Genomic DNA, 22,576 nt, shown 5'->3' on the forward strand with positions numbered 1-22,576 from the left:
GCCATGGATTAGCTGCAAGGCTGTGGCTGTACAAAACAGCCCTGCATGTTCCTGCTCCATGTGTTCCTTCCCCCAACTCACACCTGTGGGGGGGAAGGGGCAAGGACATCTTATATGTCTCTCCAATATTCCTATACACTTTGAATTCTGAGCACCATTCCAAATCTTTTTTGCTCTCCCCCCATCCCAGCTGCACCCTATATCAACATGGCAAGCACTCAGTAAATGTTAATACAATGATGAATCAGTCTTTGAGGGGCACCCTTGAGAAGTGTGATGTAGTGAATTGTAAGGAACTGTAAATTGTAAAATATAACATGAATGAAGCCACTTTAAAATGAAGTCAGAGCTGAAATCCAAGATGAATTGCCTTGCACTTCTTACTCCTCAAACCTTTGTAAGGTCAAAACCAGGTAAAATAACTTTTGTACTGGGCCTACAGCTGCTCTGTATTACAAACAACTATTTGCAAAGAAAACAGGAAAGCAGACATTGTAAGTATTGACCTGAAATTTAAAACACTTAGAATTAGGCGCCACTGTGTCCTTTATCGGCATCTACAGAAAGTCCTTCCTTCTATTCACACAATCATGCCCCTTCCTTTTCTCATAAATAACCCTTGCCTTCAACTCCCAATTTAAATATGATTGGGGTTTCTTCCCAAAACATTGCTTCGCAGAATTATAATTCTTTTGAGATTTCAGAGGTTATTGCCTCTCGCCTAAACTTTTTTACTTTTAGGTTAACAGAACCAAATTGCTGTGTGAATCCAGGTTTTCTCAGCACAGTAATCCGCGGAGAAAACACCGCGTCCCGCGACCCTCATCTAGGAAAAGACCCCAAACTGGATGCAGACCCCACAGCATCAAAGAGGACTCCTTCCAGACCAGCAGGAGCCAGCACCGGAACCCATGCCCAGAAGCTCGAGTTTCTTCTGCTTCCGTGGGGACACTCTTCGGAAGGCACCCGCGCAAATGCAACTTCCGGCCCATCGGAGAGCGGTGTGAGCGAATTCCGTAGGGTCCTACAGTGCTACACTCTGGGTGAAGGTAACCTCCGTGGTCGCTGTGGGAGCTCGGCGTGGCTGGACACGCGTGACCATGTGGCGTCTGCTGGCTCGCGCCAGCGCGCCCCTCCTGCGAGTGCCTTTATCAGGTCAGACGTCCGCTCGGACCCACCGGCAGTCAGTTTTTTCCACCCCATGCCCTATCCTTTATCGCGCAAGCTCAGAGAAGTCCTGCGGATGGTTGCCGAAGCGCCGGTAGGGGCTGCGCTTTGCTGCCGCCCCTCCTGCCATAGGATTCGTGCAAAAGGGTTCCAGCTGCGGGGGGGGGGGGATTGGCGCCCAGAGATCCCGGCTTGGTGGTCTCTTTGGGCGCGTGGGCCTGCGAACCCATTTAGTGGAACCCGCGTCCCACCCCTCATGACACCTCGATCGGGAGTGCCTTTGGCCCAGAGTGTCTATGACCCCGGCCTTGTCGCCTTCCTCGTTTAATTTGATTTGTCTTCGTACAGATCCTTGGGCAGCGCCGCCCGCCAGTGCTGGCCTGAAGACGCTGCTCCCGGTGCCGACTTTTGAGGGTGAGAGGTGATTTGTCCTTTTCACGTTTGTAAGCGGTTTGTCTGGTGGAACCCAGCGCGGGGTTGGGGTGAAGACAGAGTGTTCTTATGCTTTCCATCTCCATTCACTCATTCAATAAGTATGTATTGAGGGCTTTCAGTATGCCAAGCAGTGTTCTAGTTAAAGAACAAAGCAGTCCCAAAGAGGTCCCTGCTTTTATGGAACAAATGTATAATGGGAATGCTGTCCCTGTCCACCCTCAGCTCGGGCCAGTGGGCCTCAAATTTAGACTTTAGATGTTCTCTCCAAATGAGGTTACATATATGCAGCCACTTAACAAGATTATGTGAAAAGCATTAATTTGTTAAATGTAAATGTTGACGGTAAGCTGCAATTTTGTAAATCTAATTTCCTTTAAAAACTATATATTGGAAATCGCAATGCAAGGGGCCTGGACCTCTGAGAGCCTTATCTTCTACACGTAACTGTTACACTACTGCTTGCTCCGGAAGTACGTGTGGACTTGTAGGCCGAGGGGGCATCACTGTTTCTCTCTGGCTTCGTGTAGAAACTTGGGGGGGGGGGGGGCAGTTTCTGTAATTCTGAATAACCCGTTAATAACTTGATATTTCCTTGAAGTCTTCTGTTTTATATGTGACTCCATGGTAGAGTCATGCTTTACTATAGAAATAATTTACAAGTTCATTTTTTACCCAAACGCCAGACACGATAGATGTAGGGTGTCTTGACCTGCACGTCAGCCCACCCACCCTCACCCAGCACGCCGTTGCATGTGGTAGGATGTGTACAAGCCTCTACAGAGGGCCCCTGCCTGAGGAAAGGGAAGAGCACTGACCTCAGGAGTCCTAGGTCATAAGTTGCCCACCAAGAACGTGGCAGAGCAGAACTGAGGTGTTTTCATGTACAATGTAGTATTCTTTCCACAACCCCCGTTAACATCCAGAGAGGCAGCTTTTTAAGTGTCATACTGTGTGGCTTTGCTGTGTTAACTGGATGGCCTAAACCAAATTAGAATCTCTCTCCAGGCTTCTAGTTCCTCTTCTGTGAAATGGAGATTAAAAATGCCACCTGCCTCGTGTTCTGTGTCTTGGTCTGAGAGATAGTTATATGGGTGTGTTTAAGCATCACTCTGGGGTAATTTCCTGAGCTGCATGGTTTTTTATTTGGCCCTTTGATATATGTGTGTACAACCAAAAAGTTCAAAACTTGTATAAAGAAAGCCCTAAAAAAACCAAGACTATAAAAGTTGTTTTAAAAGATTAAATGAGATAATGCATGTAAAGCATTCAGCTCAATTCTAGCACTAAGTTAAAAAAAAATGTTGGCCAGTGTTATCCTGTGAGTCTTGTGTTACTATACTGTCCCAAATGGTCCCTTTAGAGTGTTAGGCACAGAGTAGGCATTTAAAAATGCATGTGGGTTTAAAAGCAAAAACTTTGCTATCGTCAAAGATTCAAAAACATTTACATGAGCCAATGTCATAGCCAGAGGATCCCAGTGTCAGCAACAGCATCCACAAGAAAAAACTAACGTCATTTTGGAACTATTATTCCATAGTAACTTTTATTTAACACTTTCTCCTGGTTGCTACAAACCTTTCTAGGAAGAAGATGAATCCTTGGAGATGTGCAGTTCACTTATCCTTAATTGTGCTTCTTTCAGATGTTTCCATTCCTGAAAGGCCAAAGCTGAGATTTGTTGAAAGGGTACCACTTGTGCCGAAAGTCAGAAGAGAACCCAAAAACTTACGTGACATACAAGGACCTTCTACAGAAGCTACTGAGTTCACAGAAGGCAACTTTGCAATCTTGGTGAGTTGAGCTCAGCATCAGGCAACTACAGGGTGGGAGCCAGATCACCATAATCTCATACTTGGTGAGTCTCCGCCTTCACTGGTTTTATTAAAACTGCCACCTGTTTGTTGCCCTTTAAACCGATGTGCAACAACCAGTAAACATTTGAGTTATGAATCTTTTTTTTTTAATATAGAGTAAAAAGAATGTAAAAGCAGGGCAAGAAAGAGGCTACCTAATTTACTCCAGAATCAGCTATGAGATCTTTTCAGGCCTCTGGAAAAATAAAACTATGCAATATTTAGCCTGTGAGACAGCTGTTCCCTTACTCAGTAGCTTCCATGAGGGCTTGAATGTCAGTAGCTGCACAAATGTGTGTGGGCTGGGCTTTATTTCCCGTCAGGCATCCAGAGCAATGTTTTAAAAGTCCTTTTCCCACAGCCTGCACGATCAGCCTCTGCCTGCCTTGCAGAACCTCACGTTCAGACGCCAGCCCATGTTCCGCACTCTCCTTCAGTCACACTGGCTTCTCCAACTCATCAAGCCTTCGCCAACACCACTCCTGCTTGCAACACTTTTCTCTCCTCCTTTGGCCCTTTCTTACTGTTCTGGCCTCAGCTTTGAATGTCACCTCCTCAGAGAGGCCTTTCCTGGCTACTCATGAAGTGGGTCCACCCTTGTTCTCACTTAGTACTCAATCCTAGGCTTTCCATGGTACTTATTAGAACTCTTATTTTCATGAGTCCTTTTGAAGCCACAGTTGCCATAAAAGACATAAGAATAGAGCCTATAAAAGATATCTAAATCCCCATGTGCTTCTAATTCTTCCATTGACTTTTAGGCACTGGGTGGTGGTTACCTGCACTGGGGCCATTTTGAAATGATGCGCCTGACAATCAACCGCTCCATGGACCCCAAGACCATGTTTGCCTTGTGGCGAGTACCACCCCCTTTCAAGCCCATCACCCGCAAGAGTATGGGACAGCGCATGGGGGGAGGCAAAGGTGCCATCGATCACTACGTGACTCCCGTGAAGACTGGCCGCCTCATAGTAGAGATGGGGGGACGCTGTGAATTCAAAGAGGTACAAGGTTTCCTCGACCAGGTGGCCCACAAGTTGCCCTTCCCAGCAAAGGCGGTGAGCCGTGAGATGCTAGAGAAGATGCGGAAAGACCAAGAGGAACGAGAGCGTAACAACCAAAACCCCTGGACCTTTGAGCGCATAGCCACTGCCAACATGCTGGGGATACGGAAGGTACTGAGCCCCTATGACCTGACCCAGAAGGGGCGATACTGGGGCAAGTTCTACCTGCCTGAACGCGTGTAGTGAGAATGTGAGAGATGAAGGCACAGGGGGAAGGAGTCTGCATTTGTGTTCCCTCAGCCCGCCCTGAGGCTTTGGGGGGCTCTGGTGTCAGAACCAGGGAGCAGCGTGCAAGTGCTGTGGGTGACCTCTGGGAAAGTGATTTAAGTGCACTATGTATACACTAAATAAAATTTGAGTATCAGTCACGTTATAACTTCTCGTCGGTCACCCTTAATCCCTTCAATGATGAAGACACAGGCCTGAGGAGCCCTCGGGAGCCCTGGCCCTCCCTGGCTGTGTGGCAAACGTCTGCAGGGCTCCAGCTGGTGGTGGCATCTCCCACCTCTGACGCAAGTCAGACGTAATGTCTGCACTAACTCTGACATGCACCACCGTGACAAGCACTCTGACTGGCTTCAGAAGCCAGTTTCCGTAACATATTATTATTTACAAAAACAAACGTTTGTGGGAAAGCAAAGGAAAAAATGACAGTACAGAGGTTAATGCAACAGGTATTTATTTATGCCCAGCTACCCATCTTCTCTCGATCTTGGAAGCGGGGACGTTGGACAATACAGCCAGGAACACACCCTGGCCTCTTAGCAAAAGGAACTGATAAAAGTAGAAATTGTGTGGCCCTGCCCAGGTTTGAGATTCTTTGAGGAGGAACAGTGGCTCTGCCTTTGTGTCCCTGCAGGTCCTCGTCCAGTGCCGTGTCCCCACATCACACTCAGTGGTAACTGCTGGGTAAATGAGGGCCCCAAGGTTGCAGCTCCCTTTGACTTTACCAAGATTAATCTATTGTTCAGAAGTAGCCAGCAGCAGCTTTCTATCCACTGTTCAAACTAAAGGCAATACAAAGTGACAGAAATATTAAACCACTTGTTTTTGAAAGGGGGTAGACTGTACACCAACTAAAAGTGTCAAATGTTTTTATCCCGCTTTCTTTAAAAGATCCCCTGTAAAGAAAAGCATTCACTTTCAAAAGCTCACATTTATCTCAACAGTGTGTGGTCCTCAAAAGTTGTGTACTATTTTTAGTGTAAGTTTCGTTAACCTCTTGTAATATAATTACTAAATTGCATAGAACAAACAGGAACCTTGAATTGGGGACAGTGTGTGGAACAGCTTTGGGGGCACACTGCTGGCCAAGTCAGTTCCAGCTAGCAACATGCACCAGGGGAAGATGTGAGTGAGAGTCTCACCTCGCCTTTCTCACCCAACACCTTCGCCTCCTTCACAGCGCGCGGTACTGCTGGCCGCCGCGGGTCCAGCCTTACTCTAAACCTGTTACTGTTGTTCTGGACCCATGTTTACTTCACTGGACCACCATCCTGGAGCCAAGCACCTCAGCAGAGTGAGAGGCCACCATCACCACCCGCAGAGAGAGGACTTTACAGTGCAAGCTGCTGTAAGGGGGTCCTGTTTCACAGAAGTAGATCACCCCATTCCAGGCATTTTATGCAGCCTCTGGTACTAACAAACTATATCCCACTGGTGCCTTAAAGGGTATGTGAGTCAACTCCAAGGACTTGTCTGTGAGCAGAAACCAGATCTTAACTACAGGTAATTAAGTGGACAGACAGTGGAGCACCTGTCCAAGGCAGGCCCTGTGCTGAGCACAGGACACAGCACTGAGCAAGACGTGTGTGGTGCCTGTCACTGCACACTCCACTCTGAAGACCAGTGGGCCCTGATGGAGGAGGCAGACGCGGGACTGGGGAAGGGTGGGACCCAGAAGAACCTGAAGAGGAGTATCAAGTGCCCTGACCCCGGTGAGCTGGCAGCAGTGAGCCGAGGTCCTGTCGAACCAGCTGTGCTGCAGCGTCTGCCCTCTTTCCTGACCACGGTGCCTGTGAGCCTGCAGCCCACTCCTTTAAACCGTCTTTCCGACCAGCCAGGTGTCTCTGCTCTGTCCCTTCACGCCTGCCCGCCACCCGGCTCTGCATGGTCATGAGCCTCCCCCTGCATAACTTCCTGTAGGTGGTCGATGGACGATGCCCTGTGTGGTAAGAGGTTTCGTAATGGAAAGAGGAGTCGCTGTTGAGGAATCCGCAGTGGGAAGTGATGGCACCACCGAGGGGGGAGGAGGGTTAAAAATGCCAGTCGCGGATCCAGCTGCAGGGGCTGAAGGAGACAACAGAAAGACGGGAAAGTCATACGCCACACAGCACGGTGTCGAGATCAGGGCCATTCTGCCACCAGACCTGGTGTGGTACAGGTCGTCCCCTCTGTCTCCCTGTCTGCCTCCTACCAACTCATTCTTCGCTCACTTTTCTCACTTCTCAGCATTCTCCAACCTTCGTCTCCTCTAACACCTGGTCCCGCCCAGATTAGGGCACCTGGTGACAGACAAGGAATGCCCGCAGGACGCGAGTGTTTCAGGCACACAAGGGCAGGCCTCACCCTCCCCACAGATGGCTCACCTTTTTCAGGCAAATATGCCCCCAAGGGTAGAAGCTAAGATGATTGCAAGGATGACACAGCAGATCATGATCATGACCTTCTTCTGCTTATCCAGACGAGGAAAGAAAAAGCACATGAGAAATAACATCACCGTGCAGGTCCAGGTCCCAAGGAAGGGAGGCAGCGTGGGTCTGGACGTGACAGAGGACATGAAGGAGGGGACCTGGATCTGGCTTCTAGAGCCCAGGGTGTGGGATGTGACTTCCAGGTGAGCAGTTCAGTTGACAGCCCGCTCCCAGGACAGCGCTTCAAGTGTCCCGCTGTCTAGACCCTGTCACACTGATTCACCCCATTGCCCCCGGGGCCAGTACCTCCAATGAGGGGGCCAAATTCTCCTCGGGGGAGCACTCAGCCCTGCAACTCAAATGGTTACACCACACTCCGAGAGTCGAACTGTTTTCAAAAATTAGAACCTCTGATCCACCTGACCCAGAGCATGTTTAAAAAAGATTGAAACCCCTGTCCAAAACCTAAACAAAAGCCACCACATGATGGCACCCAGTCACCAAGTACTTTTCAGGGAAATAGAGCCAGAACTGTTTCACAATCACTATAAAGTCATTTATTTTTAAATAGCAATAAAATAATCAAGTTTACATCTTTAAAAACATACAAACAACAAAACCCTTCACTTACTGTATTCCAAACTATAAGCCCTAGACCTCAGTCTCAGCAGAGCAAAAGCCTGTGATTAGAGTGTGTCTGGCCTTGCTGCGGGAGCCAGTCTGCTGTCGACTTCACAGCCACGGGCACGGGGGGTGTGCCCTGGGCTCCATCTGAGTGCTGGGCCATGACTGGGAGGAAGCAGCCTTTGCAGAGGCAGCCAGTGGGCAGTGCCTGGGTGAGGGTGCACACCCTGTCTTAGAAAGCATTAAAATCAATGCTGAAATATATTAGTAAATCAGACAGACTGGCAGGGACCAGCAGGGAATCAGAGACACCACTGGGCCAGCACAGTTGCTACATTTGAAAATGTCCTGGCTGTTGCTTTGCTTCCTCCCTGACAAGAACTGGGGGGGACAAAGAACCTGTCCAGCTCACTAACCCAGTAGAAAGAAGAGCAACTCAGTAATCCCTGGTGTGCCCCAACTGACTCAGCCCCAGAGAGAGGACGTTCCAAAGGCCACACGAATGATACCAAATTGCTCTGGGATGTTCCCAGGGCGAGCCCAGCCTCATCAGCGGGTAGGGGCAGGTGCCAGAGCTTGGCAAGCCTGTCTGCTAAGCAGACAGACTTCACGGAGGTCAACTCAGTCCTCACCCCAAAGGTCTACGATTCTCCTAGGACTCATACAGAACCAGCAGGTTTCTCGATGACATGGGAAGATCGCATTACTACTGTGATTCATTTGCAGGTAAGCAAATGTCTCTTAACCTAATTGTTAGCCTAGATCAAGGTTATTGTTTGAGGTTAGCATGTCCTCCACTTCTACCTTCCTACTTCATGAGAGAGACTTCATGAAAATATTTACATCGCACAGAATGATAGGAATGCATCTGGAACGCATGGAATGAATGACTGAAGGCTGGCACCAGTCTGAAGCACTTCCGGAGCCGGAGACTCGAGCACCTTGTTCCTGGCCCAATTTTAAGTGCCAACATTTTTCTTTTTAAGCAAAACATATTTGGCTTCAAGGCAGCAGCTACACAAAGCATGACTCGAACACTGAGCAACCAGTCTCCAAGACTTGACCATGAAAAGACACATCCCTTCCTCTCAGCCTCTGTGAATGGCGCCCTCAGACGGCGGTGTCACGCCGGCACCACCCACAGTGAACATGAGGATACAACGCAGACGAGCGTCAGGGGTGGCCACCAAGCTGAACGTACTGAGCTTAATTTAAGGCTGAATTTCAAACAAGTCAGCTCCCAGACCAAACGACATCTGCCAATCCCTCATGTTTTCAGGACACAGGGACAGCAAACTGAGTGCTGCGATCCTGCCGGGTAGAAGACTCAAGTCCGAACCTTACTGCTGCCATAACTTGGAAGAATCCCTTTGCTTTGTCAAAGAAACCCTCCTAAAAAAAGTACAATGCAATTTTTGGGAGAAGAATACTCCGTGAGGTAGAAAATACAGCACTTTGGAAAGGTCTCAGATCATTGGCTTCCCAAGGTGCGAGGCACAATTTGACACAGCGGAGGGAAGAGAGAGAAGCCGGGCTGCTCTGGGCACTCGGGGAGAGAAGGGTCTGAGGGGATCTCGGGGTTGCATCAGGTGCATCGGACTCCTCCAGGGCTGGATGCTGTGCTGGGTCAGGTCCACGGACGGTTACAGGAGACAAAGGAATGGGTCCCACTCTCTCAGGAAGGCCACTGAAAGTCCATTCCCATCTGCAGACAAGGTGGCCACACCAGGCGAGAGTAAAATCGGGCTGTAAGGGAGGCAGGGGGAGGGGCAGCGATCAGCACACAGGGTGACAGTGAAGAGCAACATTATGAATCAGCCACAACCTAGAAGGTGGAAAGGAAAACTCAGAAATGCCTGGAAAAAGGAGAATACTGAGGAAAGTCAACACTAAGCCTGAGAAATCCAATAGGCAGGCCCAAGACAGGACCTGAAATTCAATACCCCACTGCTTAAGAAGCAAAGCCCCATGATAAGGGGGCAAATTTTCAAAATCTCTGGGCCTTCTCTAGCCATTCACACAGGCTGTCACGTTCCCATGGAACGTGAGAGGGGGAGGTGCAACCACTTGTTGAAACACCTATTCTCTCCCTGACCGGTGTGGCCTGGTTTGGTTGGGCATTGTACCGCAAAGCAAGAGGTTGCCAGTTCAATTCTCGGTCAGGGCACCTGCCTGGGTTGCAGGTTCCGTCCCCAGCCGGGGAGCATGCAACAGGCAACCGATGGAAGTTTCTCTCCCTCTCTTTCTCCCTCCCTTCCCATGTCTCTAAAATTAAATAAATAAAATCTTTTTAAAAACAAACAAACAAAAAAACACCTATTCTCTCTGTGGGCTCACATCAACACCTTTCGAATACACGCTTCAGAAGCTCTCTGGGACTCGCATCTTCTCTTTCCTTAGAAGGCAGGAAGGCACATCGAGAAGAGTGTGGAGCAGTTCAGGGTTATACTATGGCCACTCCACCTTATTCGTTACGTATGTTTGGGCACGTTTCTTGACTTTACTGAGCTTCAAAGAACTTTCCCGTCTGAAAAGGGGGCGACGTTATTCCCTAGAGCAGTAACTGCTACGCAACTAGGGAAGAGAAATGTGGGTGGTCCTCCTTCCCTCTTGTTCAGAGACCTCTCTCTCTCAGGTCGCATGGAGGCAGAGCGGAGTCCAGACCTGGTAACAACCCGTCCTGATTTCATTAGGAAATACAGTGGACATCATGGTAAGCAACTCAACAACTGCTCAGTGACTTGGCACATCAGCTAAAAATAATATTCTGATGAGTCTCCTCATTCTTAAAAGTGATCCATTTACATTCTGAATTCCTGGAGTTAGGAATGGTAAAGGGCATTATGGATTAGCAAGAAATCTTTCAGCCAAGGATATGAGATATCCACTATCATGCCTTTGCCTGATTTTAACATCCTTTCCAATGAGAGTCAGAACAAAACTTGAACTTTAAAAGCAAAAAACTAATAATAATAAAGGGCTAGATGCCAAATGCTGGGGGAATAAAGAACCAATCAATTGATCATGGAAGACCTGTTGATGGCCTCATTGCTGCTTATCTCTCCGGAGGAGGGGATGGTTAGTGCTGTAATGTGGCTTCCAGACCCTCCGGTGACATGGAAGGCGGGAGGGAGAAGTGAAGGGTCAGTACAGGGCATCAACGTGGTAGTTCATACTGAGTCTTAGAAATACTTCTGCCCCGGCTGGTATGGCTCAATGGATTAAGCACCGGACTGTGAAGGAAAGGGTCATCAGTTCGATTCCCAGTCAGGGCACATGCCTGGGTTGCAGGCCAAGTCCCCAGTAGGGGGCAAATGAGAGGCAACCACGCAGTGATGTTTCTCTCCCTCTCTTTCTCCTTCCCTTTCCCTCTCTCTAAATATAAATGAATAAAATCTTTTTTAAAAAAGAAATATTTTTATCTACCCCAGTAATCCAACTTCTATGAATTTATAATAAAGACAAAATAGAAATGAGAAAACTATGTTCTAAGTTAGTCGTACTGTTAGTAACAGTAGAACAATAATAACAAACTCCAACACTGGGAAATGTGAAAAAATTGAGAGTACATTCACAACCTTGTGCTGCAAATCAGATTTACAAAGAGATTTCAGTGGTGTGGAATGATGCTTATAATTTTGTAACTGGGTTAAAAAAACTATAGGTAACTATCACTAGAAAACCATAGTCTGAACTGTATAAAACTACATCTGAGTGTGTCAATATGCCATAAGTTTATCACCCGTAATATTAAACATTAATTCTGTTCACCCTTTCTGCATTTTTATGAGTTTTTAAACAAAGAATACTATATTTTATTCAGAAAAAAAATAATGTTCAAGAAGTCACAGACTTAAGAGTCTTAAATTTTAACAGTCCCAATAACCGAATCTTTCTTATTATGTTACCACTGTACACATGCCGTCCTGATTCAGGGGTCAGCTGTATTCTTTTTACCAGATTTTCAAGAAATTAATAGGCTAAATTCTAAAGTCACCATCCTGCTAGGCTTCGTAAACAATGGTGAGTAGCCACCTTGTTGTACCGAGAGAAACTGAGATGTAGTAAAGGGCCCTTTTAGGTGCACCAGTATCTGTGTGTTCACACGTGGTTCAGTCACTTCTCTTTAAGCCGAGGTGTCTTCATGTACAAAATGTGGATGATAACAGCACCCATCTCATAGGGGTGAGGAGTCAGTGTTGTGTGTATACGGTGTTGAGTGTATCATCTGGCACAATTCAACACTCAAAAACGTTCACTACTAAGTTATTCCCAATCCCACCAGTCAGCGACACACAAACCCCTGGAGACCCCAACTCCAACTCAAAGCTTCATTTACTTGAAAAGGAGATGAAAGCAAAGCCCAACATCCATGAAATCCAGTGAGAATTCAGAAGACAACCCCCAGATCCCAAACACAACTGGTGCCCAGCTTAGAAGCATGCTTGCTGGGGAAGGAGCATGCCAACGAGGTGCTCAGACAGGCCAGGAATGGTGGCAAAACACACTAACAGGCAAGAGCACGGGCAGAATCCACCAGATAAGAACGAACAGGAGACCCAACCCATGGACTGCAGCCGGAACCCAAGAACAGAACTTTAAAGAGATGCAAGAATGCACGGGCAACTGCAAGGTTCAGAGAGCTCAGTGTGTGCGAGGACAATCGCAAGGCGGGAGAAGTGGAATTTGAAATCCCAGGCGAATGGGAAAGAATCCCAGGAAGCCAAAACAGAGCCCCGAGAACCTTCCGTTTACTTACTTACATTTCAGTGCAGCAGCCTCTCAGGCCGCCCTTACTTCAGCCCAACGGAAAGTCCAATAATCAACGCTAAAATGCCCAGCAACACAACTACTAGCACAATGATAATGATCAGTTTCTGGAGAGGGATGAGAGAAACAAACACAAGTCGTTATTCCAAACAACCAAAGAGCAACGATAATTCATCCAAAACCCAGCCCCTCTCACCTCGACAGTGAAAGCATCTTATCAAAGAAAACGGCCCACCTCTCTCCACGGACACATTTGTTAGGGTATTTTATGTTTGTTAGATTACTTCTTGGCTAGCCAGCTACTCCAGATGGAAACACAGAGTTTCTATCAGCTCTCGGCTCACACTGCGGTCTCCCACATGTGGACAGATGTCAGAGCAACTATCACGGAGCCACCAAGTAGCAACAGGCCAAGACATAAACTCACTTTTCCTTTTCAAGAAGGAATGTAAAGATGATTTTGACATAGCCCTCATGCCAAACTTCTGTCCATCTCTCCCATACAGTGCACCACCCCCTAACCACCCCAGTGGCTATGGATCAAAAAGTGTGATTATGGTTCTGCTGTGAACCAGCCCGGGTCCATCACGTAAAATAACTCCCCCACATCCTAAAACCCTGCACAAGCAATAAGTCAGAAGGAAAACAAGGAACAGAAGAAGAAAAATATCAGAGCCCAGGAGAAACAGAAAAGAACAGTCTAGAAAGCAGCAGCCACAGAGCTGGCTACCAGTCACGGGCAGGGGGGCTGGAAGGCCTGCAGCTTCAGCAGCAGGAAGCGGGCTGGGGAGAGAGGACAGTGTGGTGGAAAGAGCGTGATTGGAATCTGAGTCTGAACCCCAGTTCCTATGCTGACTACACGCCTGAAGCCAATTACTGAAACACTTCATCCCTGCCCCTCAACGGTTTCATCCATGAAGAAGAAGTAATAGATGCTCCATGAGATATAGGAGTAAGATGTTTACATAGCAACCAGCATAGCACTGGGTTCATGGTAGAGAAAAAGGGGGCAGAGCTGGGGCCTGTGGAGCAGAAGACAATAGAGAGAAGGTTTCTGAAGACAGAGGAGTCAAGTGCAGCATCTGAAAGCACGACGAGCTCTGTGCAAGCGCGACACCCGAGTGGTACATCCACTGTACAGAACTGCGTTCAGTGTGGGTTCCTGGGTGCGAGCCTGTGAGCCAGATCCATGGGAGACACACCTGGGAGGGGAGGATGGCTAGTCTCTAGGCCACACTGACACGGGTTTGGACAAGGCCGGGACAGGGAGAGAAGGCATAGGTTCAAGGACATGGGTGGGGGTGACTGGAGAGGGGAGAGGCAAGTAGGAGCAGCTGGGACGAAGGCGCTCACCCTCCGAGCTTCGCTCTGATACTTGACGGCCTTTTTGGTATCGGCCACGGCCCGCTCCACAAAGCCCACTGACTGGTCCATGTTGTTCTCAATACGGTCAATCATGGCTCCCTTGCCCCAGATGCAAGGAGTGGCAGCAGCACAAAAAGCGACAGATGGAGGGAAGAAAGAGCAAGAGACAGTGCACAAAATGGACTCCTCTCCAAAGGCAGCCGGAGAGCCTCACCTTCCGGGCCTGCCCCTGGTATTTCACGGCCCTTTTGGTCTCATCCCGGGCCTTCTCCACGTGGTCCACCGTGTGCATGACGTTCAGCTCTATGTTATCTAACATCTCCCCCTGCAAAGAGCAGACACTAGTCACCCTCGGGCACCCCGCCCCTGCCCCAGGGCAGCCCCAGCTATCCCCACATTATAAACTTCGATGCCGGGAGGAGCATCCAGAGAGCCTGAGTGCGGCCTTCCACAAGACACACTTCCCCTGTTCCCCTGTGACTGACCCACGGTTCCCGTCCTTGGTGCCACTCTCACTGAATCGCTTCTCTGTGACAGGTACTGGCTGGTCACCTGGAGCACACTGCCTACATGCCCGGTAACTACCTGTTGCTAGGGCGTTACTGGGATCCTGGCCTCTTGCTGGCCATTCGGACGGGAACCAAGTTCATTTGTCCTGAACTAAGTTTGTTCGCTACTATAGAATGGAGCCTGGCACACCACAGGTGCTTAATATAATAGTTGAGGCTGGGAACATGCGCTTTCTGTAGGAGACATTCCCAGGCCCCTTAGGTGATATACAGGGTGCACCCAGACTGTGTGGCTAAGACACAGTGATCTCTGAACAAGATTCCCAACCATTCCCCAGCTATCACTTCCTGACAGGAAGTTGTGACATTCCAACTAACCTCTGGCATCTTAGGATGGGAATTCTCCTCACCTGCCTACACTCTCCTCAGCCCAACCCCTCGCTCTATGGCAGTCCGTAAGCAGAGAAGGCACTTACCAGCACTTGAATCTCAAACCAGCTCCCGGCAGAGCAGTGTGGGGAGAAGAAAGAAAAGTGGGGCTGGAGGGACTAGAAACAGGGTCTCAAAGGCCAAAAGGGGCAGAGGACAGGCACCTGAGCCCTGAGCAGGGAACCAGCGTCAATGACCAGCTAGGCAGTGCGGCGGCTGCAGCCAGGTTTTGCCGTCCTTCTCCCAAGGGGGTTCTCAATCCTGTCCAGCTGGCCGAGCAGCTGCAGGTCCACAGTGACGGTGGCAGGACACCGTGACACCATACCGTGTCTGGCTGCCTCGTAAGGACTGGGCCGTCTGACTGTGTGACACTAACACCACACACGGGGACGAAGACTCGCACCCGGGAGAAGTGCACCCGGGGTGGGAACAAGCTGTCCTGCTAAGCTCTGCAAGTGCTTCGAGTTTTTATGTAAATATCCTGCTGTTCCCTCATTCACTGTGTTGGGTGCTCTAGTTCCCCAGCAAAAAGTGTCAACCTTTTTGGAAGAGCAAATACAGAATAAAAAACAAAATGGAAAAAAAATTAAAACTGCTACACCTAACTTTTCACTGCTAAGTGGGGAAAACAGCACATGTTTTCATGATTACCAGTGACGCAGTTCATACCAGGGGACTGTTTTAAGGCCTCATCATTAAAAGCCTGATTCTCTAATTAAGAAAAATAAATAAAGAGACCCTGCCTCTGGATGGAACTAGGCACTTGACAGACATATCAAACCCCATGTTAACTAGAAATAACTGTGAGGCCAAAGTGCCAGGAAAGAATGACAGACCCAGCCCGCCCCACGCGTCAGGGTTCAAGAGAGCACTCCTTTCCCTGGGATACTGGAATTCTGTGTCTCCATTCAGTAAATTCTGATCCTTCTCCCGCCCCGCCCCGCCCCACCTGGCTCCCAGTCCCTCCCTCATCATTCCCAGGAGACCATGAGCTCCGCCCCCTCCCCTCCCCCCCCACACACTGGCACCCACAGCCACTTACCTGGTTCTCCACCAGCATGGCGATGTCCATGAACATGTCATGAAGCTCCTTGATGCTGCTCTCCAGCCTCACAATGTCCTTGTGCCGTCCCTCGATCTCACTGAGGGCTTGCTTGGAAATCTGAGAGTCGATGATCTACGAGCGGCCCCACAAGGACAGGCCATCAGCCACCGCCCCCTGCTGAAGCCTTCACACACCCTCCCGCCAAGCCCCTCGCCTCCCCTGCCTCCCCACACCGGCAGCCCACCCTTCACTCGCTACCCGAATGGGACTCCCCAGTGGCCTCCTTCCTCTGCGGAGGGCTGTGCACCCCAGCTCCCGAGTCACTCACCCCGGAAGTGAAGATGGCAGGGTTTCCACTCTCCAACATCTCCTCCAGCTCCTCATCTGTTGTCTTTTTGCCAGCTTTATAACAAAAGAAAGACAGCATCAAGTACAAGGTCGAGGCACACCATTTCAAAAGTTCTCTGGAAATTAAGACTACGGTAACTCCACCACAAGGACCGTGGCCTTAACAACAGTCTGCCAATGATCTCCTGACTCATCTGTCTTCTGATTTCTCCCCTAATCCGATTCATCTTTAACACCTTCCTGTTAATTAGCAATTACCTTCCTGAAACATACACCTCACCATGTTCTTTCCCAGCTCAGAACGTTTACTGGCCCATCACTACACCAAGGCCCTCGGGACAAGGAGCTGGTTGCTGGGTGAGCCCTCCCTCCATCCCTGTGAACCTCACACTGCTTCTCCCGAATGCACAGTTTCCCAGGCCCAGGACAACCTGCCAGTCCTAAATACAACTGCGTTTTTCTGCCTACTTCCTTGTTCCTACAGTGTCTCCACTTACAGGGCGCGCCACCCCGCAGGCCCGTGTTCCACGTTACTCAGTTCCTAAAGGCCACGGCTCCATTAACGTCATCACCCCTCACAGCAACTAGCGCTATACCTCCCATTTCATAAATGTTCTTTGCGATCAAAAAGACACAAAAAATGGCATGAGTCTCCCAGACAGCAACTATTCGGTGTCTTTCCTCTATATGTAGGGAATGCTGGCTCCCGCACGAACAAAATCACTTGGGCCTGATACACACAGAGCCACCTTTCAGCCCAAGAACCAGCTTCCAGAAACAGCCAGCGCTGGAACACCTGTCCTGGGCGTGGCCACAGGGTGTGAGATGGAAGCCACAGCACAGGTGCTGCACCTTCTCCCCGGGTCTCATGACCTAGACGGACAGCCACACGGCAGAAAAACATGGAAAAGCATCCCCGAACTTCAGACACCTACTGATTTCCAGCTGCCGCTGGATTCGCCCTTTGCTGCGTTCACGGAAGTCCACCTGAGCCTCATTGTATTTGGTCATCACCTCCACAAACTTCCGGGAGAGGACGGAGTGCTGTGGGAATAATGTCAGATGCGGTGAGCCCCAGGAGGTGAGGAAGGTGGGAGGTCCCTGTTACAGCTTGGTCTCCTGCAGCACTGGCCTTGGAATCAAAAGACCAATGTATATTTTGCTTGCTTATTTGTTTTGTTGAGGTTTCACTAGGTTCCACTTGGACAAAGCCAAAGGGGGTAGGATCAAGGGTGGGAGGCGGGAATTGGGGGGGCGGAGATGGTGGGGGAGAAAATAGAGACAACGTACTTGAACAACAATCAAGAAAAAAAAAAGACCAGTGTATAAAACTCCACCTTTTGATTTCCTAACTTTACAGTAATGGAAGAGACCACTGACCTTTCCAAAGTACGTCTTCAGCATCTGTTTACCTGCCCTGCTGGCGTCATATGGTGATCGTGAGGCCAGACAAGATAATCTGTGCATCTCAGAGCCCGGCACCCACATGGCCCAGGAGCATTTTTCTGCAACAACGCTTGGCTTGCTTTCTAACGCTGCCAGACTCCCTTCCTACATCCAGTACCTACCAGATTACTCTTCCCAGCAGCCTGCAGCCTGAAGTAAACGCATCCAGGCTGCTCAGTGGTAATCAAACAGTCAAGGACCTCTGGAATACGGTACTACTTTCTCTACCAAAAACTCAATGTCCACTGCCCCACAACAGCCTTTTACCCAGATAGCTGCCCTTCTGCATGTTCATCTTTCACCGCTACTGCAGCCCTGTAGCCAGCACTATTGCTATCAACACAACACACACACACACACACACACACACACACACACACACCGCTCCTGTCCCCTTGCCTCTTTGGAGAACCTCTACCCCCGAGCCTGTCCCTGTGGGTGCTGTTACCCATCCAAGGCCCTGGCTCCTCTGGCTACCCCCAGTTCTTCCCGAGACCTTCTAGTGCTGAGAGCACAAGCATCAGGTCACGCCTTTGCACACTGCTCCCCTGTCAGGTCTTACACAGTAGGTTCCTTATGCCACTGGAATGTCATGCCAGTTCCTTAAGGACAAGGATCATGTCTTTGATGACCACCAACCAGACTAACTCCAAACTAGACAATTAATGATCATCTTTAGAGAGATTTCAGTTTCCTCCCCTATGAAACTAAGAGGCACGTGAAACCCTAAGCCGTGCTCTGGGAGCCCTGGGAGCCCTTCAGGGGTCTCCTTGCAGAAGGAGCATGTGGGAGAGGGGCCGGGAGGGCTGGACCCGTCCTCTGCTTCACCCTGGACAGCTCCCCCTTACCAGTTCTTCAACTGAGTTCCAAGTAAGAATTGTATGTTTTAAAAATCCTGAGCTAAGAAAGAGAATAAAAGATTGGACTAGACGATTGTTAGACCAGAGAAAGTCCCACCTGTGACTTCCGAATCCGAAGGTCTGCTGAGGAGCGCACCTCATCTTCCTCGATGTGCCGCTCCATATCTGGAGAGGAGAGGCGGGTTATTCTAGTGACACACCTGCTGCTCTCCTCCGAGACACACACAGTCCAACTGAAACCTCCTCGCCCCCTCTCAGCCAGCCCGTGAAGATGGAACGACAGGCAGGTACAATCTCAAAACGTCGGCTTATGTGTGCCCCACAGGCCTGGCACTGCACACCCTTTACTATATTACTGGGTCCTCTTTGATGGCATCTTAGCAGAGTGGTTAACAGCATGAGTCTTTGTCACCAGGAAACTTAGCCTCCAACCCTTGTCCTGCCACTTATTAGCTGTGTGGCTTGGGGAAAGCCACCTCACCCCTCATAGCGTTCCCTCACCATAAAAATGGAATGGACAACAGTCCCCTCTCGTGGCCCTGATGTGAAGACTCAGCGGGACTGCCCACAGACTGCCTGGCCCAGTGGCAGACACACTAGTACCACTATTATTGGAAGGTGCAACTGTGACCTCTACCTCTGACCTCCGCCCCCATGAAAACAGGCGTTGTGACTTGTTTGGGGGGAAGAAACAATAACTTGGGCTGAGCGATGCTGATTTCACTCTCTGACCAATAACACGCATTCACCAAATACACTGCACAAGAATGCAGACCGTAGCCATGGAACTCAGAGACCTTCTGGGCCCCCAGAGGAAATGAAATCTCTGACCTCAGCTTCACTGAACGATGCTCTGAACCTAAAGGGTGGGGCTGGGGTAATGGGAGGTGATATACTTGCCCTCCCCAAAAAGTGTCTACGGACTAAATAACATACTTTGCATCTATATAGCTGGACCAGTACTATTCAAATGTCTGTGGATGCTGGGGGAACGGAAAGGCTGAGGGACTAAGATACAGGACCACGTCACGCAACTACTCAGTGGCTGAGAACACACACGAGTTCCCATCTCCTAACTTCAGTCCTGCACTCTTTCAACCACGCTCGTGATCAAAAAGAGATAAATTTCTGGGGCTATAACAGGCCACTCCAGGGACAGTGCCCAAGCCACAGGCAAAGGTGGAACAAGTGGCGTCACTTCCATGGGGTTGAGGTTCGGGCCAGAAGAGCTGGACCCTGCGGATGGGAGAGGGACGGGAGGTGGGGGGCAGGCCTGCCCCCTTGGCTCCCTTCTTACTCTTCAGCTTGTTCCGGACGTTGTTGGCCCTTTTCTTGATCTCAGCTGTGAGCTGCTCTAGATCATCCTTGGTTTCTGGGTAAACAAAGGCAGGCAGGATCAGTTAGAAAAGACCAATCAATAGAGGAGCTGAGGCGCTCCCTCAGGCACCCATCGCCCAGACTAAGATTGGAGTCTCTGGGAGAAGAAACAATTTGTGAAAGACCCGTGGGGACAAGCAGCACTTGGGGAACAAAGTTTAGTCTGGCAGGTAACATGGGGGAGGACAGCAGGAAGGTGGCCAAGACGATTCCCATGTGCACCACTAACACATTCCAACTTTAATCTTTAGGTAATAGAGTCCCTGCAAAATCTGAACAGTAAAATAACAGTATCAAGCTTGTTCCTTGTTCTTATGGAATCCAAAATATAGCCCTAAATTCCACTCCAAAAATGTGAAATAATCAGGGGGGAAAAAGTTTGCCTCCATGGCAAACCAAATAGTACCAAATAGGTACCAAATAGGAAACTCGTGATGAGAGGGACCGAGGTGAACTTGAACCACCTTGGAGCACCTCATAAAAACCTGCGCGTGATCTGGAGGACTTGGACAGGGGCTGGGGGAAGCATTTCAGGCAGAGGAGATGGCACAAGCAAAGGGGCAGAGGCTGGGCAGAGATGAGGAAAGTAGAAAGCAGTAAGGGTCGCTGCTAGTCCTGAGAGTGACCAACGGGGAAGGAAAGTCTGGCCACGTGGATTATGCAGGGCCGTGAAGGCCAGAGCTGACCGTAACTGGGAGGGGTGACCTCAGACAGGATGCAGGAGAATGGGGGATGAGATGATGTGCACACCAGTGGAATGTAATGCTTACATACACTCCCCTGCTGTGCACAGAGAGAAGGAAAAACAAGACTGGCTCAGCCCCAGTGCCAAAGGCCGTTGCTGGGTGACTCAGCCCTAGGTAAACACTCACTGGGCTCTGGAATTGGTGCAGACAGAATGATACTGTAGAGTTTCTTAGCCTCCTCCACGTGCTCGGAGATCTTGTCAATGTTGAGCCGAGTTTCCTCAATCTGTCATCAGAAAGACAATGGCCTTTGTCATCAGAGGAGGAGTATGTCCGTGACTGAGGACGCCCAGGACTTAGCAGAGCTCCCTGGTGAAAGCTGCCCACCCTCTGGGTTTGGGGAAGAAGATGATGACTAAAGTGTCTTCTGCTTTTCATAGATAAAGTAATCCCAACGGAGTAGTCATTGAAAAGCCACGCCATTGCTCCCTGAGAGGAACACATCTGCCCCCCTTGGTCAGCAAGATTCAGGCCAGAGTCGAGAGGAGCTGGGAAAAGCTGTGAAGAGGAATCAGAGAAGGACCAACACACCTGATCAGGCAGATCCGTCAGCCCCCTGCACCTGCCCCACACCCCGAAGTAAGAAAGAGGATGAGGATGGGAGAGAGGAGAAAAGGGAAGGTGGCATAGAAAAGAGGTGCAAGGGAGAGAACCCACCTGGAGCGTGAAAAACAGAGAGAGAAGAATGAGAGGAACAGCAAGACAGAAACGGAGAAAGACAAAGGAGAGAGAGAGACTCCGCAGTGACCATATCGGGAGGCAGCCTGAGCCTGTTCGGCCTTTCCATCCCATTTCACTCGCAGCAGAATCCCAAGTCTATGCGACTATTGAAAAGGCCCGAGCTGCCACCTGTGAAATCTGGCAGCCTTAGAGGCATAGCCACCTCAGAATCGGGCCCTTGGGTGACCAGAAATTGTCTCCTTTACCCTTCCCTTCCCCGTTATCTCTGTATCAGACACTGGCTCCTCCTGCCAACTCATAAAACGTCACTGCATCACAGCAAGTTTCTATTTCCATCACATGACTGTCTTGCCAAAGCCATTACATTATATAAAACAGGACTGAGTGGGGCAAAGGCTTTCTAGAATGAAATACACTAACCATTGGTAAATGAACCTAACATATTTTAACAAGCCAGAGGCCTTAGATTTTGCACATGCAATGGATCAGACGTCTTAGAAAATATATTTGGAATCTTTTTCATAAATGGAAAAGCATCATGACCCAAAGTGTGGTCAACGGTATAAAAAATGAGACCGGAAGCTGCTAGGATGAGACGGTGGGGCCTCAGGCTCAGAATGCTCCGGACATTGGGAGACCGGATGGCAGGAGGGTTGTCCAGCCCTATGGGCAGGACGATCGAGTCCCGGTGCTCCATCCTCAGCCTGCCAGTGGGACTTCCTGAGGTTGGGGAGCACGTGCGTCCTCTCCCCCCCCCTCATCCTCTCCCCGCTGTAGCTGCTCCTTCCTCTGTCCTCATCAACCTCACCTTCTGGAGGCGTTTCAGAACCTGACTAATTTAGTCAGTGCACCACACAATCACCCTTTCGACCCAGGGGTGTCCAACCCGCGGCCCACAGGCCCCACGCAGCCCAGGATGGCTGTGAATGCGGCCCAACAGAAGATCGTGAATTTACTTAAAACATGAGGTTTGTTGTGATTATGTGTCACAGTGTATTTAATGTGTGGCCCAAGGCAACTCTCCTTGTTCCAGCGTGGCCCAGAGACGCCAGAAGGTTGGACGGCCGTGCTTTAGAGCTTCAGGATGGGCCACTGGCCGGTCATAAAACTTTCTTTTTTGAACTTCGTGTCTTTACTTTTTCCTGGAAGTGTTGGTTTTCTCAGAGGTGACTTTCTGGGTATTTCACAGTGGCAGCTACATGCAGTTAACTTCCTTTTGTGCAT

General features: G+C 49.5%; 2 protein-coding genes and 1 long non-coding RNA gene across 9 annotated transcripts in view; 1 reads left to right on the forward strand and 2 right to left on the reverse strand.

Moving 5' to 3' along the window:
• The window catches only part of LOC119043717 (uncharacterized), a 32,816-nt gene extending 31,904 nt beyond the window's left edge, over positions 1 to 912 (reverse strand). Inside the window, exon 1 of the long non-coding RNA XR_005081468.2 lies at positions 857 to 912. This is a non-coding gene — a long non-coding RNA (uncharacterized LOC119043717). The remainder of the gene's footprint in view (positions 1 to 856) is intronic.
• Positions 913 to 975: 63 nt separating this feature from the next.
• Positions 976 to 4,895, forward strand: MRPL16 (mitochondrial ribosomal protein L16). Its single transcript, XM_037137811.2, has 4 exons — positions 976 to 1,155; positions 1,516 to 1,581; positions 3,245 to 3,393; positions 4,217 to 4,895. The coding sequence occupies exons 1-4, from the start codon at positions 1,101 to 1,103 to the stop codon at positions 4,700 to 4,702; spliced, it is 756 nt and encodes a 251-aa protein (XP_036993706.2). The 5' UTR covers positions 976 to 1,100; the 3' UTR covers positions 4,703 to 4,895.
• A 286-nt stretch (positions 4,896 to 5,181) lies between these two features.
• Positions 5,182 to 22,576, reverse strand: part of STX3 (syntaxin 3) — a 41,708-nt gene continuing 24,313 nt past the window's right edge. For 4 of the 7 annotated variants that reach the window (XM_037137812.2, XM_053659091.1, XM_037137813.2 and 1 more), the window contains 8 exons: positions 20,798 to 20,897; positions 19,846 to 19,920; positions 18,646 to 18,713; positions 17,178 to 17,286; positions 16,223 to 16,296; positions 15,892 to 16,026; positions 14,126 to 14,236; positions 7,687 to 9,522 (listed from right to left, as the gene is read on the reverse strand). In XM_037137812.2, the coding sequence (XP_036993707.2) occupies positions 9,169 to 9,522; positions 14,126 to 14,236; positions 15,892 to 16,026; positions 16,223 to 16,296; positions 17,178 to 17,286; positions 18,646 to 18,713; positions 19,846 to 19,920; positions 20,798 to 20,897 (1,026 nt within the window). In that variant the 3' untranslated portion in view covers positions 7,687 to 9,168. Of the gene's footprint in view, positions 6,809 to 7,107; positions 7,191 to 7,686; positions 9,523 to 12,535; positions 12,654 to 14,125; positions 14,237 to 15,891; positions 16,027 to 16,222; positions 16,297 to 17,177; positions 17,287 to 18,645; positions 18,714 to 19,845; positions 19,921 to 20,797; positions 20,898 to 22,576 lie in introns of those variants that run through there. The other 3 variants (XM_037137816.2, XM_037137814.2, XM_037137815.2) reach the window with 3 other exon arrangements.

The sequence above is a fragment of the Artibeus jamaicensis genome, unplaced genomic scaffold (genome assembly GCF_021234435.1).
Source record: "Artibeus jamaicensis isolate MK-2021 breed Jamaican fruit bat unplaced genomic scaffold, CSHL_Jam_final scaffold_614, whole genome shotgun sequence".
NCBI lineage: Eukaryota > Metazoa > Chordata > Mammalia > Chiroptera > Phyllostomidae > Artibeus > Artibeus jamaicensis.